We start from the raw sequence: 18,076 nt of genomic DNA on the forward strand, positions 1-18,076 counted from the left end.
AATAGTAAAATGCAGTAGTCCTGTTGGTTACTTCACCCATGGGACTAAGACATGTGCTGTGATAAAAATTATCCTTCTGAGGTATGTCGGGTGTAGTAGGGTATGCCGGCGGCCGGGCTCCTGGCGACCAGCACACCGATGCCGGAAGCCCGACCGCCGGCATACCGACAGCGTGGCGAGCGCAAATGAGCCCCTTGCGGTACGCGCCCCACCCTATCCTCCCTCCAGGGACGTCGTGGACCCCCAAGAGGGAGAAAAAGTGTCGGTATGCCGGCGGTCGGGATTCCGGCGCCGGTATACTGTGCGCTGGGATCCCGACAGCCGGCAACCTGAAGACCACCCGGTATGTCACACTAATGCTTCCTTTATTTCAAAATAAGTATTCCACATACTACCGCTGATGCACTCTATAAACGCTCCCAGAAGCACAAGAGTGGAACAAAAGTAATCTCTAATTTCTCCGAACTAAGGGGGTCATTCCGAGTTGATCGCTCGCTAGCTAGTTTTAGCAGCCGTGCAAACGCTGTGCCGCCGCCCACTGGGTAGTGTATTTTAGCTTAGTAGAAGTGCGAACGCATGTGCAGCCGAGCTCAGCAAAAACAGTTTGTGCAGTTTCAGAGTAGCTCTGAACCTACTCAGCGCTTGTGATCACTTCAGCCTACTCATGTCCGGATTTGACATCATACACCCGCCCAGCGAACGCCCAGCCACGCCTGTTTTTTTCCAGACACGCCTGCATTTTTGCAAACACTCCCTGAAAACAGTCAGTTGACTCCCAGAAACGCCCCCTTCCTGTCAATCTTCTTGCGACCGTCAGTGCGTCTGAAAACTTCACTAGAACCTGTGCAAAACAACAAATGCCTTTGTACCCGTACGTCGCGCATGCGCATTGCGGTGCATACGCTTGCGCAGAAATGCCAATTTTTAGCCTGATCGCTGCGCTGCGAACAACGGCAGCTAGCGATCAACTCGCATTTATGCATTTATTTAGTCATATGCTGAGTTTTTCTTACGTCTGTGGCCAGATTGCCCTGCTTGTGTGCACTTGCACTAGCCCTATTCCTGGTGCAAAACATGGGGTATATGTAAGAGGGTCCGAGTTTGCCGGAGGTGTGGGATGCAGGCCAATCTCAGACTTTTTTTAAAGCGCAATCATTTACACGGCAAAACCATGCATCCATACCTCCGTCAAACTCGGATCCTATTACACATGCCCCCATGTGTCTGAAAACAGACATAATTTATGCATACACACATCTCGGCATTGCCTGTAATTCTATCTGCACACACCAACTAATCTTTGCCTATGGTCATGTGCTCCATTACGGAGGTTCTGTATAAAAATTCAACATTCAGAATATCGACAGGTTCTGAATATTGACTGTCTAAATATCGACATTGATGTTAGGTCGACAGGGAAATGTTGACATGTTCTATGGCCATTACCCTTAGCTTTACATTACAATGATTGTTGTTCTCTGTTTAGATGGAATTTAGAATTGAACATGAATGGAACAGCACACCTGTATCGCACGACCCAGTGACTATCTGTCTGAAACCATCGCATGGAGGGCTACATATGGATGTTATTGCTCCATTCTTCAATGACCCTCCTGCACCCTCTGGACCAGCTGGAGAACCTTTCGATGGACTTTGGGACTATGAAGGTTTGTATGTTTTTATTTATAAATTGGTACATAGTTATTTTTTGTTTGTTATTATTGTTATTTTGTTTGTTTGTTATTGGCCTCTTATTAAGCCACCTAGAACTTCACTAATTCCATTTGCATCAAAACTTTAGCCATACATTGTGCATGTGTTTGATTAAAAACAACATTTAAACATTTTATTTGGTGTCCTACAGTATATCTATATGTATAATAGCCCAATACATCAGAGATGATCAGGGAAATTAAACATGTTTAAAAATCCTAATACCCCAATACAGACTGTTTCTGGTCAAGATTGGTGAATCGGACGTTTTTAACATGTTTAATTTCCCCAATTGCGAGTTATCGCGGTGCCTGTTGTATGGGGCCCTTAGAGCTGAAGTGTAAAAAGAATTATGTAATTACATTGGAATGTAATGACATTTGGTATGACCTCTGACCCCTCCCATCAGTACCAGTGATGTTACTTCCAGAAAGTTCTGGCGTAACACACATCTACAGTCTCCAAACACTTATGTTATTTCCCGTATTAACTTATTACACACCACAACATAATGACAAAAAAGACACTTCTGGAAATCAACCAATTTTCTCTTACGTCCTAGAGGATGCTGGGGTCCACATTAGTACCATGGGGTATAGACGGGTCCTCCAGGAGCCATTGGCACTTTAAGAGTTTGAGAGTGTGGGCTGGCTACTCCCTCTATGCCCCTCCTACCAGACTCAGTTCAGAAAATGTGCCCAGAGGAGCTGGTCACAGCTTGGGGAGCTCTACAGAGCTTTTCTAGAAAAGTTTCTTTTTAGATTTTATTTTTTTACAGGGAGGCTACTGGCAACAGCCTCCCTGCAGCGAGGGACTAAGGGAGGGAGCAGTGTCCGCCCTGCGGGGTCTGAGCCACTGTCTCCGCTGACTGGACACTGAGCTCCACCAGAGGGATCGGATCGTTCTCCGCCACAGGGGACCGCTCGCCCCAGCAGCATGCCGCCAACCTCTTACAGAGCTGAAGATGTGGTGAGTGAGACACCGACCCCCCTAGCAAGCGGGGGGCTGGTGTGAAGATGGCGGCAACGGGGAGCTGGGAAGGCTCAGAGGTACATGGTGCGGCGCTGTGAGGGGCAGGGCGCCACACGGGTCCAGAAGTCTGTCGGGGTCCGCGGATCTCAGCCAGCACATTTTTTCCACAGGCCAGTATAATCCTTGAAGAGCGGGAAGACAGCGCAGTTAAGGGGGCGGAGCTTCTCAGAGCGGACCCAGCAGCGTTCCAGCGCCATTTTCCTGCCTGCACAGCGCTGAGAGGAAGAACAGGTCCCTCCACAGCAACTCCAGCTATCTGTACACGGTACCAGGGGGTTGTCGAATGGAGGGGAGGCTGTAATATGACTGTGTGTTCTATTAAGGTGCACAGTCAGCGCTGACAAGGGGTCTCCCTTTGCTAAAAGCTCTGTGTGTAAGTTGGCTCCAATCTCTGTGTCCCTCTTGCCATTCTTGAGGGGGAAACTCTGTCTGCCCTCACGTGTGTGTGTGTGTGTGTGTGTGTGTGTGTGTGTGTGTGTGTGTGTGTGTGTGTGTGTGTGTGTGTGTGTGTCACTGGCCTAGACTGAACTGAGGGTGTTGTGAACTCTGGGATTTTTCCGATGGTTGGGAAGAGGAACCACAACTGAGCCCGAACAGGGGTGGCCTAATATAGGATTTCCTCATACAGGACGCTGACAGGAAGGTTTGGTGAAATATTGAAGAGTTTTATTGCAAGAAAAGAACAACTTAAAGTCATATATCATAAAGGAACTTATGAGGGAATGTCCAGACCCATTGAAGGGTTTTGTGAGCAATAATAGAGATACCGGTGACTGAAGGAACTGTGGGTGATGTTTAAAAGTCACTGATAACTTGAAGAACTTGTAAATGGTGGTTAAAGACACAAATGGTTAAAAGAACTTGTGAGCGGAGATTAGACACTGATTTGAAGAATTTAAGTGCAGTGGCTTTAGACGCTGTTGATTTGTAGAACTTGAGAACGGTGACTGTGACGCTGATGATGTGAAGAACTTAAGTGCAGTGGTTTAAGACGCTGGTGATTCGTAGAACTTGAGAACGGTGACTGAGACGCTGATGATGTGTAGAACTTAAGTGCAGTGGTTTAAGACGCTGGTGATTCGTAGAACTTGAGAACGGTGACTGAGACGCTGATGATGTGAAGAACTTAAGTGCAGTGGTTTAAGACGCTGGTGATTCGTAGAACTTGGGAACAGTGATTAGGGCCCGCAGCCCACGCTGATTCCTAGGAGCACTGGTGACTGAACCGCAGAGAGACACACCGGCCGCTGGATACACTGGAACCGGTGCAGCGAACTGGCACCTGGAAATGCCGGAGACACTGGAGTACAACTTCAGAGATCCTTGCCGGGAACAAGAGCGCTGGCATCCACGTCAGGGAAAGACGATACTCAGGCGCTGAGGCTCTGTCCGGCGTCTGACTTTGAATCTCCCGCCACTGCTGGATTGGCGGAACAGTCTGATGACGTCACCTGCCCCCCGTCCACGTGATGCCGGGTGTCATGGCGGCGCCCATGCCCTGGAGAACCGCCGGGAGCCGCGCCAGCCAGACACCGGAGCCCGTGGCCCACCGAAGGCGGAGGCCGCAACACAGACCAGCAGACACGCAGGGGTAAGCGCGGCGAACGCCGCCTCTGGTGTGTGACAGTACCCCCTCCTCCAGGAGTGGCCCCTGGACACTTTCCAGGTTTTGTTGGATGTCTGGAATGGTAGATCCGCACCAGTCGGGGAGCCGTAACTTCAGTAGCCTTGACCCAGCTCCTTTCCTCGGGGCCAAAACCTTTCCATTCCACCAAATACTGTAGATTCTTGTGAAGATAGCGAGAATCAAGAATAGCTTTGATTTCAAAGTCCGTACCCTCTTCAGCCTCTGCAGAGGTTGGCCTTGGGGACTTGGAATGAAACCGGTTCAAAACAAGAGGGCGAAGAAGAGAGACATGAAAGGAATTTGGTATCCGGAGATGGGAAGGCAATCCCAATTTGCAAACAACCGGATTCAGGACTTGTATCACGGGATAAGGACCAATGAACCTTGGAGCGAACTTCATAGTGGGCACCTTCAAACGGGGATTGCGGGTAGAGAGCCATACCCTGTCACCAACCTTGTATTGAGGAGCTGCCCGTCGCTTCCTATCCGCAAAGAACTTATAGCGGCCAGAAACTTTCTTGAGGTTGGCATGAACTCGACTCCAGATTTGACTGAAGTGCCGGAGAGTAGAGGCTGCAGCAGGAACTTCTTCCGGAGGACAAATGGGTAATTCTGGAACTTGGGGATGAAATCCATAATTAATGAAAAATGGAGACTCACCAGTCGAAGAGTGGTATAGATGATTATGGGCGAACTCGGCCCAGGGCAACAACTCCACCCAATTATCTTGCGAGGGGGAGAGATAAACACAGAGAAAAGTCTCTAAATCTTGGTTGACGCGTTCAGTTTGCCCATTGGTCTGTGGATGGTAAGCTTATGAAAACTTGAGTTTTATTTGTAAGGCCGTACAGAGGGCTCTCCAGAATCTTGCCGTAAACTGTACCTGTCGGTCAGAAACTATTTCCAGAGGTAACCCGTGCAGGCGGAAGTGTTCCCGAATAAATAACAAAGCCAACTTAGAAGCTGATGGTAACCCGGTCAACGGAACAAAATGTGCCATCTTAGAGAAACGGTCAATAATCACCCAGACGGTGTTATGACCCTTAGAGAGAGGCAGTTCAGTAACAAAGTCCATAGAGATAGGAGTCCAAGGCCTCTTAGGAATGGACAATGGGTGCAACAACCCCGTAGGAGGCAGACTAAGAATTTTGTGCTGAGCGCATTGAGGACACGAGTTGACATACTCTTGAACGTCCTTCTTCATAGTGTCCCACCAGTAAGATCTTTGTAGAAATTCCCACATCTTTTGAACTCCAGGATGGCCGGAAAACTTGGAAATGTGAGCCCACTGCAACAATCTTGGTCGAAATTTAGCTGGCACAGACATTCTTCCAGGAGGAGGACCCAATGCGGTGGGAGCTGCTGAAATAGAAAGTGGACTAAGAATCAAAGCCTTTTCAACGGAATTCTCCTCATCCGAAGTCATTAAGGAACGGGATAGGGCATCCGCCTTGGTGTTAAGAGTTCCAGCCCGGTACTTAATGACAAACGAAAATCGGGCAAAGAAGAGCGCCCATCTTGCTTGACGGGGATTCAAGCACTGGGCCGTCTTGAGATACAGCAAATTCTTGTGATCAGTGAAAATCGTAATTAGGTGTTTAGCACCTTCCAAAAGATATCTCCATACTTCCAGGGCAGATTTTATTGCCAAAAGCTCTTTGTCTCCAATGGTGTAATTTAGTTCAGCAGGAGAGAACTTGCGAGAATGGAAACCACATGGATGTAACTTCCCATCTGGAGCGTACTGCGAGAGTACGGCACCAATGCCTACCGTAGAAGCATCAACCTCCAGAAAGAATGGTTTTAAAAAGTCTGGTTGCTGGAGTACCGGAGCGGTCATAAAGGCTACCTTCAACTGAGCGAACGCTGATACAGCTTTAGAGGACCAATGGCTTGGGTCAGCCCCCTTCTTGGTTAGGGCAGTAATAGGCGCCACAGTAGTAGAGAAACCCCAAATGAATTTCCGGTAGTAATTTGCAAACCCCAGAAATTGTTGCACCGCTTTCAAGGAAAGAGGCTGAGTCCAGTCCCGAATGGCAGAGAGTTTCTCCGGATCCATACGCAGCTCTGTGCCTGAAATAATGTAACCCAGAAATGGAATAGAGGGGACCTCAAAGGTGCACTTGGAAATCTTGCCGTATAGATGGTTCTCTCGCAACCGAAGAAGTACCTCTTTAACTTGTACTCTGTGCTCAGTGAGATTCTTCGAAAATATCAGGATGTCATCCAAATATTAGAGATGAGCGGGTTCGGTTCCTCTGAATCCGAACCCGCCCGAACTTCAGGTTTTTTACACGGGTCCGAGCAGGCTCGGATCTTCCCGCCTTGCTCGGCTAACCCGAGCGCGCCCGAACGTCATCATCACGCTGTCGGATTCTCGCGAGGCTCGGATTCTATCGCGAGACTCGGATTCTATATAAGGAGCCGCGCGTCGCCGCCATTTTCACACGTGCATTGAGAGTCATAGGGAGAGGACGTGGCTGGCGTCCTCTCCGTTTAGAGAAGAGAGAGACACAGTATTTTCGGGGAGCATTATTAGGAGGAGTACTACTGTATACTACTATACTACTTGCTGAAGTGATATTTATAGATTAGATAGTGTGACTGTAAGTGTATTATCTGACTTGTGGGGGAGACACTGACAGTGGGGAGCAGTTAGAGTCTGAGAGCAGGACTCAGGAGTACATATAACGTACAGTGCACACTTTTGCTGCCAGAGTCAGTGCCACACTGCCATTGTTGTGACCACACTGACCACCAGTATAATAATATATTTTGTGATTGTCTGCTTAGGCCTCGGAGTAGTAGTTGCAAGTTGCAACGTGACCTGTCCTGAAGTGACCACCAGTTTAATAATCAATCACCACCAGTTTAATATATATATATATATATATATATATATATATAATATTGTATACCACCTACCCGTGGTTTTTTTTTTTTCATTCTTCTTTATACATACTACTATAGTAGCTTACTGTAGCAGTCTGCGGTGCTGTGCTGACCTGACAGTGTCCAGCAGGTCCGTCATCAGTCATTACATAATAAATATATATACAGGTTGAGTATCCCATATCCAAATATTCCGAAATACGGAATATTCCGAAATACGGACTTTTTTGAGTGAGGGTGAGATAGTGAAACCTTTGTTTTTTGATGGCTCAATGTACACAAACTTTGTTTAATACACAAAGTTATTAAAAATATTGTATTAAATGACCTTCAGGCTGTGTGTATAAGATGTATATGAATCATAAATGAATTGTGTGAATGTACACACACTTTGTTTAATGCACCAAGTTATAAAAAATATTGGCTAAAATGACCTTCCTGCTGTGTGTATAAGGTGTATATGTAACATAAATGCATCCTGTGCTTAGATTTAGGTCCCATCGCCATGATATCTCATTGTGGTATGCAATTATTCCAAAATACGGAAAAATCCGATATCCAAAATACCTCTGGTCCCAAGCATTTTGGATAAGGGAGACTCAACCTGTAGTACCTGTCCGGCTGCAGTACTAGTGATATTATATTGATTTCATCTCATTATCAATAATTTATCATCCAGTCTAGACTCTATATTAGCAGCAGACACAGTACGTTAGTCCACGGCTGTAGCTACCTCTGTGTCGGCACTCGGCAGTCCATCCATAATTGTATACCACCTACCCGTGGTTTTTTTTTTCTTTCTTCTTTGTACATACTACTATAGAGTATAGTAGCTTACTGTAGCAGTCTGCGGTGCTGCTGAGCTGACAGTGTCCAGCAGGTCCGTCATCAGTCATCATTACCTAATAAATATATTATCTACCTGTCCGGCTGCAGTACTAGTGATATTATATATACATACATATATATATTGATTTCATCTCATTATCAATCATCCAGTCTATATTAGCAGCAGACACAGTACGTTAGTCCACGGCTGTAGCTACCTCTGTGTCGGCACTCGGCAGTCCATCCATAAGTATACTAGTATCCATCCATCTCCATTGTTTACCTGAGGTGCCTTTTAGTTGTGCCTATTAAAATATGGAGAACAAAAATGTTGAGGTTCCAAAATTAAGGAAAGATCAAGATCCACTTCCACCTCGTGCTGAAGCTGCTGCCACTAGTCATGGCCGAGACGATGAAATGCCAGCAACGTCGTCTGCCAAGGCCGATGCCCAATGTCATAGTACAGAGCATGTCAAATCCAAAACACCAAATATCAGTAAAAAAAGGACTCCAAAACCTAAAATAAAATTGTCGGAGGAGAAGCGTAAACTTGCCAATATGCCATTTACCACACGGAGTGGCAAGGAACGGCTGAGGCCCTGGCCTATGTTCATGGCTAGTGGTTCAGCTTCACATGAGGATGGAAGCACTCAGCCTCTCGCTAGAAAACTGAAAAGACTCAAGCTGGCAAAAGCACCGCAAAGAACTGTGCGTTCTTCGAAATCCCAAATCCACAAGGAGAGTCCAATTGTGTCGGTTGCGATGCCTGACCTTCCCAACACTGGACGTGAAGAGCATGCGCCTTCCACCATTTGCACGCCCCCTGCAAGTGCTGGAAGGAGCACCCGCAGTCCAGTTCCTGATAGTCAGATTGAAGATGTCAGTGTTGAAGTACACCAGGATGAGGAGGATATGGGTGTTGCTGGCGCTGGGGAGGAAATTGACCAGGAGGATTCTGATGGTGAGGTGGTTTGTTTAAGTCAGGCACCCGGGGAGACACCTGTTGTCCGTGGGAGGAATATGGCCACTGACATGCCTGGTGAAAATACCAAAAAAATCAGCTCTTCGGTGTGGAAGTATTTCAACAGAAATGCGGACAACAGGTGTCAAGCCGTGTGTTGCCTTTGTCAAGCTGTAATAAGTAGGGGTAAGGACGTTAACCACCTCGGAACATCCTCCCTTATACGTCACCTGCAGCGCATTCATAATAAGTCAGTGACAAGTTCAAAAACTTTGGGTGACAGCGGAAGCAGTCCACTGACCAGTAAATCCCTTCCTCTTGTAACCAAGCTCACGCAAACCACCCCACCAACTCCCTCAGTGTCAATTTCCTCCTTCCCCAGGAATGCCAATAGTCCTGCAGGCCATGTCACTGGCAATTCTGACGATTCCTCTCCTGCCTGGGATTCCTCCGATGCATCCTTGCGTGTAACGCCTACTGCTGCTGGCGCTGCTGTTGTTGCTGCTGGGAGTCGATGGTCATCCCAGAGGGGAAGTCGTAAGACCACTTTTACTACTTCCACCAAGCAATTGACTGTCCAACAGTCCTTTGCGAGGAAGATGAAATATCACAGCAGTATATCCTACTGCAAAGCGGATAACTGAGGCCTTGGCATCCTGGGTGGTGAGAAACGTGGTTCCGGTATCCATCATTACTGCAGAGCCAACTAGAGACTTGTTGGAGGTACTGTGTCCTCGGTACCAAATACCATCTAGGTTCCATTTCTCTAGGCAGGCGATACCGAAAATGTACACAGACCTCAGAAAAAGAGTCACCAGTGTCCTAAAAAATGCAGCTGTACCCAATGTCCACTTAACCACGGACATGTGGACAAGTGGAGCAGGGCAGGGTCAGGACTATATGACTGTGACAGCCCACTGGGTAGATGTATGGACTCCCGCCGCAAGAACAGCAGCGGCGGCACCAGTAGCAGCATCTCGCAAACGCCAACTCTTTCCTAGGCAGGCTACGCTTTGTATCACCGGTTTCCAGAATACGCACACAGCTGAAAACCTCTTACGGCAACTGAGGAAGATCATCGCGGAATGGCTTACCCCAATTGGACTCTCCTGTGGATTTGTGGCATCGGACAACGCCAGCAATATTGTGTGTGCATTAAATATGGGCAAATTCCAGCACGTCCCATGTTTTGCACATACCTTGAATTTGGTGGTGCAGAATTATTTAAAAAACGACAGGGGCGTGCAAGAGATGCTGTCGGTGGCCAGAAGAATTGCGGGACACTTTCGGCGTACAGGCACCACGTACAGAAGACTGGAGCACCACCAAAAACTACTGAACCTGCCCTGCCATCATCTGAAGCAAGAAGTGGTAACGAGGTGGAATTCAACCCTCTATATGCTTGGAGGAGCAGCAAAAGGCCATTCAAGCCTATACAATTGAGCACGATATAGGAGGTGGAATGCACCTGTCTCAAGCGCAGTGGAGAATGATTTCAACGTTGTGCAAGGTTCTGATGCCCTTTGAACTTGCCACACGTGAAGTCAGTTCAGACACTGCCAGCCTGAGTCAGGTCATTCCCCTCATCAGGCTTTTGCAGAAGAAGCTGGAGACATTGAAGGAGGAGCTAACACGGAGCGATTCCGCTAGGCATGTGGGACTTGTGGATGGAGCCCTTAATTCGCTTAACAAGGATTCACGGGTGGTCAATCTGTTGAAATCAGAGCACTACATTTTGGCCACCGTGCTCGATCCTAGATTTAAAGCCTACCTTGGATCTCTCTTTCCGGCAGACACAAGTCTGCTGGGGTTGAAAGACCTGCTGGTGAGAAAATTGTCAAGTCAAGCGGAACGCGACCTGTCAACATCTCCTCCTTCACATTCTCCCGCAACTGGGGGTGCGAGGAAAAGACTCAGAATTCCGAGCCCACCCGCTGGCGGTGATGCAGGGCAGTCTGGAGCGACTGCTGATGCTGACATCTGGTCCGGACTGAAGGACCTGACAACGATTACGGACATGTCGTCTACTGTCACTGCATATGATTCTCTCAACATTGAAAGAATGGTGGAGGATTATATGAGTGACCGCATCCAAGTAGGCACGTCACACAGTCCGTACTTATACTGGCAGGAAAAAGAGGCAATTTGGAGGCCCTTGCACAAACTGGCTTTATTCTACCTAAGTTGCCCTCCCACAAGTGTGTACTCCGAAAGAGTGTTTAGTGCCGCCGCTCACCTTGTCAGCAATCGGCGTACGAGGTTACATCCAGAAAATGTGGAGAAGATGATGTTCATTAAAATGAATTATAATCAATTCCTCCGTGGAGACATTGACCAGCAGCAATTGCCTCCACAAAGTACACAGGGAGCTGAGATGGTGGATTCCAGTGGGGACGAATTGATAATCTGTGAGGAGGGGGATGTACACGGTGATATATCGGAGGATGATGATGAGGTGGACATCTTGCCTCTGTAGAGCCAGTTTGTGCAAGGAGAGATTAATTGCTGCTTTTTTGGTGGGGGTCCAAACCAACCCGTCATTTCAGTCACAGTCGTGTGGCAGACCCTGTCACTGAAATGATGGGTTGGTTAAAGTGTGCATGTCCTGTTTATACAACATAAGGGTGGGAGGGCCCAAGGACAATTCCATCTTGCACCTCTTTTTTCTTTAATTTTTCTTTGCGTCATGTGCTGTTTGGGGAGGGTTTTTTGGAAGGGACATCCTGCGTGACACTGCAGTGCCACTCCTAGATGGGCCCGGTGTTTGTGTCGGCCACTAGGGTCGCTTATCTTACTCACACAGCTACCTCATTGCGCCTCTTTTTTTCTTTGCGTCATGTGCTGTTTGGGGAGGGTTTTTTGGAAGGGACATCCTGCGTGACACTGCAGTGCCACTCCTAGATGGGCCCGGTGTTTGTGTCGGCCACTAGGGTCGCTTATCTTACTCACACAGCTACCTCATTACGCCTCTTTTTTTCTTTGCGTCATGTGCTGTTTGGGGAGGGTTTTTTGGAAGGGACATCCTGCGTGACACTGCAGTGACACTCCTAGATGGGCCCGGTGTTTGTGTCGGCCACTAGGGTCGCTTATCTTACTCACACAGCTACCTCATTGCGCCTCTTTTTTTCTTTGCGTCATGTGCTGTTTGGGGAGGGTTTTTTGGAAGGGACATCCTGCGTGACACTGCAGTGACACTCCTAGATGGGCCCGGTGTTTGTGTCGGCCACTAGGGTCGCTTATCTTACTCACACAGCTACCTCATTGCGCCTCTTTTTTTCTTTGCGTCATGTGCTGTTTGGGGAGGGTTTTTTGGAAGGGACATCCTGCGTGACACTGCAGTGACACTCCTAGATGGGCCCGGTGTTTGTGTCGGCCACTAGGGTCGCTTATCTTACTCACACAGCTACCTCATTGCGCCTCTTTTTTTCTTTGCGTCATGTGCTGTTTGGGGAGGGTTTTTTGGAAGGGACATCCTGCGTGACACTGCAGTGACACTCCTAGATGGGCCCGGTGTTTGTGTCGGCCACTAGGGTCGCTTATCTTACTCACAGCTACCTCATTGCGCCTCTTTTTTTCTTTGCGTCATGTGCTGTTTGGGGAGGGTTTTTTGGAAGGGACATCCTGCGTGACACTGCAGTGCCACTCCTAGATGGGCCCGGTGTTTGTGTCGGCCACTAGGGTCGCTTATCTTACTCACACAGCTACCTCATTGCGCCTCTTTTTTTCTTTGCGTCATGTGCTGTTTGGGGAGGTTTTTTTGGAAGGGACATCCTGCGTGACACTGCAGTGCCACTCCTAGATGGGCCCGGTGTTTGTGTCGGCCACTAGGGTCGCTTATCTTACTCACACAGCTACCTCATTGCGCCTCTTTTTTTCTTTGCGTCATGTGCTGTTTGGGGAGGGTTTTTTGGAAGGGACATCCTGCGTGACACTGCAGGGACACTCCTAGATGGGCCCGGTGTTTGTGTCGGCCACTAGGGTCGCTTATCTTACTCACACAGCTACCTCATTGCGCCTCTTTTTTTCTTTGCGTCATGTGCTGTTTGGGGAGGGTTTTTTGGAAGGGACATCCTGCGTGACACTGCAGTGACACTCCTAGATGGGCCCGGTGTTTGTGTCGGCCACTAGGGTCGCTTATCTTACTCACACAGCTACCTCATTGCGCCTCTTTTTTTCTTTGCGTCATGTGCTGTTTGGGGAGGGTTTTTTGGAAGGGACATCCTGCGTGACACTGCAGTGACACTCCTAGATGGGCCCGGTGTTTGTGTCGGCCACTAGGGTCGCTTAGCTTAGTCATCCAGCGACCTAGGTGCAAATTTTAGGACTAAAAATAATATTGTGAGGTGTGAGGTATTCAGAATAGACTGAAAATGAGTGTAAATTATGGGTTTTGAGGTTAATAATACTTTGGGATCAAAATGACCCCCAAATTCTATGATTTAAGCTGTTTTTTTAGTGTTTTTTGAAAAAAACACCCGAATCCAAAACACACCCGAATCCGACAAAAAAAATTCGGTGAGGTTTTGCCAAAACGCGGTCGAACCCAAAACACGGCCGCGGAACCGAACCCAAAACCAAAACACAAAACCCGAAAAATTTCCGGCGCTCATCTCTACCAAATATACCACTACATTTAGGTATAACATATCCCGAAAAAGATTTCATTAATGAATCCCTGGAAGACGGCGGGGGTGTTGCTGAGGCCGAACGGCATTACCATGTACTCATAATGCCCGTCCTTAGTATTGAAGGCCGTCTTCCATTCGTCCCCTTGTCGGATACGTATCAAGTTATAAGCTCCTCTTAAATCGAGCTTGGTGAAGACTCGAGCTCCGCGAACTCTATCAAAAAGCTCCGTGATGAGCGGCAAAGGATACTTATTCTTAATGGTGACTTCATTTAGACCACGATAGTCGATACACGGCCTCAGGCCTCCGTCCTTTTTCTTCACAAAAAAGAATCCTGCTCCCGCCGGGGAAGTAGAGGGGCGGATGAATCCCTTCTGCAGATTAGACTTGATATATTCTGACATGGCTTGAGTCTCGGGTACTGATAAAGGATAAGTGCGACCCCGAGGTGGCATTTTCCCCGGGATGAGCTCAATAGGACAGTCCCAGGGTCTATGCGGTGGTAACTGATCAGCCGCCTGTTCCGAGAACACATCTGTAAACTCCCGATAAGCCTCTGGAATAAGCCCTTCGTCCGACTTGGAAGATACACGAAGCGGGTAGACAGGAGTGAGACAATTCGAATGACAAAATGGACTCCAAGAAATTATCTGTGTCGACCTCCAGTCGACGTGAGGGTTGTGAAGCTTGAGCCAGGGAAGACCAAGAACGAGATCGTGAGGCATCTCCCGAATCACAAGGAACTCCAGATGTTCTTGATGCAAAGCTCCCACTTGCAGCTGGATTGGCATTGTACGACTTGAAATCAGACCATTAGGAATTTGGGTACCATTTATAGCAGTTATCGTAATAGGTCGTTCGACCGACCGTAACTTCAAACCCAGATTCTGGGCACAGGAAAGGGAAATAAAATTCCCCGCAGCCCCTGAGTCCACCAGTGCCTTAACGGTTTTGACTTCAGACTCAGAAAACAGAAACACGGAGAGTAAACAGTCCACTGCCGGAGGAGATTGAGAAAAAAACCCTAGCTCGACTTCTCCAGAACAAGCTAGGACTGCCCGTTTCCCGGGCGAGACTTGCAAAACTTTAGAAAATGATCCGCCGCTCCACAGTAGAGGCAGAGTCTACCCTCACGACGACGCTGACGTTCTTCTGGGGACAGCCGAGACCGATTAATCTGCATGGGTTCGTCTGGACTTGAAATAACTGTTTGCTTAGACGGAAGAGATCTGAATCTCGACCGGTCTGACCGACTACGTTCACCACCTCGTTCCTGCATGCGAAGATCCACCTTTACACAGAGTGAGATCAACTGTTCCAAGGAATCTGTCAGATCTGTAGTGATCAACTCGTCCTTTAAACGATCCGAGTGCCCGTTCCAGAAAGCAGCCCGAAGGGCATCATTATTCCAGCACAGTTCTGAAGCTATGGTTTGAAAGTGAATCACATACTGTCATTTGTAAACATCGGTTTACGATTGAAAAAGATACCTTTATGGATACATCTCACCCCCGTACAGTGTGAGTGGGGGTACGAAGAACTTGTAAATGGTGGTTAAAGACACAAATGGTTAAAAGAACTTGTGAGCGGAGATTAGACACTGATGATTTGAATAATTTAAGTGCAGTGGCTTTAGACGCTGTTGATTTGTAGAACTTGAGAACGGTGACTGTGACGCTGATGATGTGAAGAACTTAAGTACAGTGGTTTAAGACGCTGTTGATTTGTAGAACTTGAGAACGGTGACTGAGACGCTGATGATGTGAAGAACTTAAGTGCAGTGGTTTAAGACGCTGGTGATTCCTAGAACTTGAGAACGGTGACTGAGACGCTGATGATGTGAAGAACTTAAGTGCAGTGGTTTAAGACGCTGGTGATTCGTAGAACTTGAGAACGGTGATTAGAGCCCGCAGCCCACGCTGATTCCTAGGAGCACTGGTGACTGAACCGCAGAGAGACACACCGGCCGCTGGATACACTGGAACCGGTGCAGCGAACTGGCACCTGGAAATGCCGGAGACACTGGAGTACAACTTCAGAGATCCTTTGCCAAGGCGTTCGATACTGTACCACACATGAGACAAATCTACAAGCTACAAGAATCAGGGCTAGGAAGTACAATATGCACTTGGGTCAAAAACTGGTTAGATAATAGGGAGCATCGCGTTGTGGTTAATGGATATTTTTCAACCTGGACTGAAGTGCTAAGTGGTGTGCCGCAAGGCTCAGTATTAGGACCGCTATTGTTCAATATTTTCATTAACGACCTAACAGAAAGTCTAGAGAGCATGGTGTAAATTTTTGCAGATGATACCAAATTGTGTAAGGCTATAAATACAGAGGAGGATGCCAAGTCTCTTCAGAACGACTTAGTTAAATTAGAAGCATGGGCAGCCAAATGGAGAATGCGCTTCAACACAGACAAGTGTAAGGTAATGCACTGTGGTAACAAGAACAAAAATTACACCTACCTACTAAATGGGGTAAAATTAGGGGATTCTGTACTGGAAAAGGACTTAGGTGTCCTCATAGATAGCAAGCTAAGCAGTAGTACCCAAAGTAGGACTGCAGCAAAGAAGGCTAATAAGATATTAGCATGCATAAAACGGGGTATTGATGCTAGGGACGAGAGTATTATACTCCCGTTATATAAATCACTAGTGAGGCCACACCTTGAATACTGTGTACAATTCTGGGCACCGTACTACAAAAAGGATATCCTGGAGCTAGAAAAGGTACAGAGGAGGGCGACCAAACTAATTAAGGGCATGGAGACGATGGAATACAAGGAAAGGCTTGAAAGACTAGGCATGTTTACATTGGAAAAGCGGAGACTAAGAGGGGATATGATCAACATCTACAAATATATAAGGGGACAATACACAGAGCTTGTGTGGGACCTGTTTTTGGTTAGATCAACACAGAGGACTCGTGGACACTCGCTCAGGTTAGAGGAGAGGAGATTCCGCACAATAAAGCGTAAAGGCTTTTTCACGGTAAGGACAATACGTGTTTGGAATTCCCTGCCCGAGGGAGTTGTAATGGCGGAATCTGTCAACACCTTTAAGATTGGGTTAGATAAATTCCTAATGGATAAGGATATCCAGGGGTATGGTGCATAGTCATGCATTATAGTTACTATAAATAGGGATAAAATGCAACGGCTGACATCAGCATCAGTCAGAAATTTTAGTCAAATCATCATGCATAGGAGACCACAAATAGGTTGAACTCGATGGACAATTGTCTTTTTTCAACCTCAGATACTATGTTACTATGGAACAAGAGCGCTGGCATCCACGTCAGGGAAAGACGATACTAAGGCGCTGAGGCTCTATCCGGCGTCTGACTTTGAATCTCCCGCCACCGCTGGATTGGCGGAACAGTCTGATGACGTCACCTGCCCCCAGTCCACGTGATGCCGGGTGTCATGGCGGCGCCCATGCCCTGGAGAACCGCCGAGAGCCGCGCCAGCCAGACACCGGAGCCCATGGCCCACCGAAGGTGGAGGCCGCAACACAGACCAGCAGACACGCAGGGGTAAGCGCGGCGAACGCCGCCTCTGGCGTGTGACAGTGTGTGTGGAGTGTTTGGTGGTCTCCTTTAGCTATGTCCAGGGACACTGTGTCATATGCTGCAGAGGATTTATCCTCCCAGGATGATCCCATTCCAGGTTATCAGGATAGCACTGGTTTAGCCAGATACCAGCACGGGAACCTGAGTGGTTTTCCTTTATCAAATCTTGGATTTCTCAGATTTCTGACAGGGTTGCAAGTAATGAATCTGCAACCCAGGTATTACAGAGCTCTATGGCAGTATGGCCGGTTTCTGGTACCTCAGGATGCCCCGCAATATACCCCCACAAACGTGCACTTGTGCATGTCACACAAGACGACACGGATAACAATTCTGACACCACAGACGGTGATGGGGATGTGTTGTGGAGGTCCGCATCTCTTGCAAAGGGGGTGCAATTGTTGATAGAGACTATCAGGGATGTGTTGAATGTTAATGATACCACACCTGAGCAGGTTGAGGAGGCTTTTTTCACCGAAAATAAAAAAGCCTCGCTAACCTTCCCTGCGTCAAAGGACTTGAATGCTATATTTGAAAAAGCATGGGAAAACCCTGAGAAAAAATTCCAGGTACCTAAAAGGGTTCAGGTGGCATTCCCTTTCCCTGAGGACTCTGAGGAGGATATAAAAAAATGGGAAAACCCACCGATTGTTGACGCATCTGTGTCCAGACTCTCAAAGAAGGTTGTTTTGCCAGTTCCAGGATCTACCGCCTGAAAGGAGCCGGCTGATAGAAAAATTGATAACATGCTTAAATCAATGTACACTGCTTCAGGGGCCATATTACGTGCCACAATTGCTACTGCATGGATTGCAAAGG

The 18,076-nt window shown here is 47.7% G+C and overlaps 1 protein-coding gene across 4 annotated transcripts in view; it reads left to right on the forward strand.

Annotated features, from left to right (window-relative positions):
• C1H4orf33 (chromosome 1 C4orf33 homolog) overlaps positions 1–18,076 on the forward strand; it is a 651,328-nt gene that overhangs the window by 148,143 nt on the left and 485,109 nt on the right. For all 4 annotated transcript variants that reach the window (XM_063920350.1, XM_063920351.1, XM_063920352.1 and 1 more), the window contains exon 2: positions 1,487–1,667. In XM_063920350.1, the coding sequence (XP_063776420.1) occupies positions 1,487–1,667 (181 nt within the window). The remainder of the gene's footprint in view (positions 1–1,486; positions 1,668–18,076) is intronic.

Source organism: Pseudophryne corroboree, chromosome 1 (genome assembly GCF_028390025.1).
Source record: "Pseudophryne corroboree isolate aPseCor3 chromosome 1, aPseCor3.hap2, whole genome shotgun sequence".
Taxonomy (NCBI): domain Eukaryota; kingdom Metazoa; phylum Chordata; class Amphibia; order Anura; family Myobatrachidae; genus Pseudophryne; species Pseudophryne corroboree.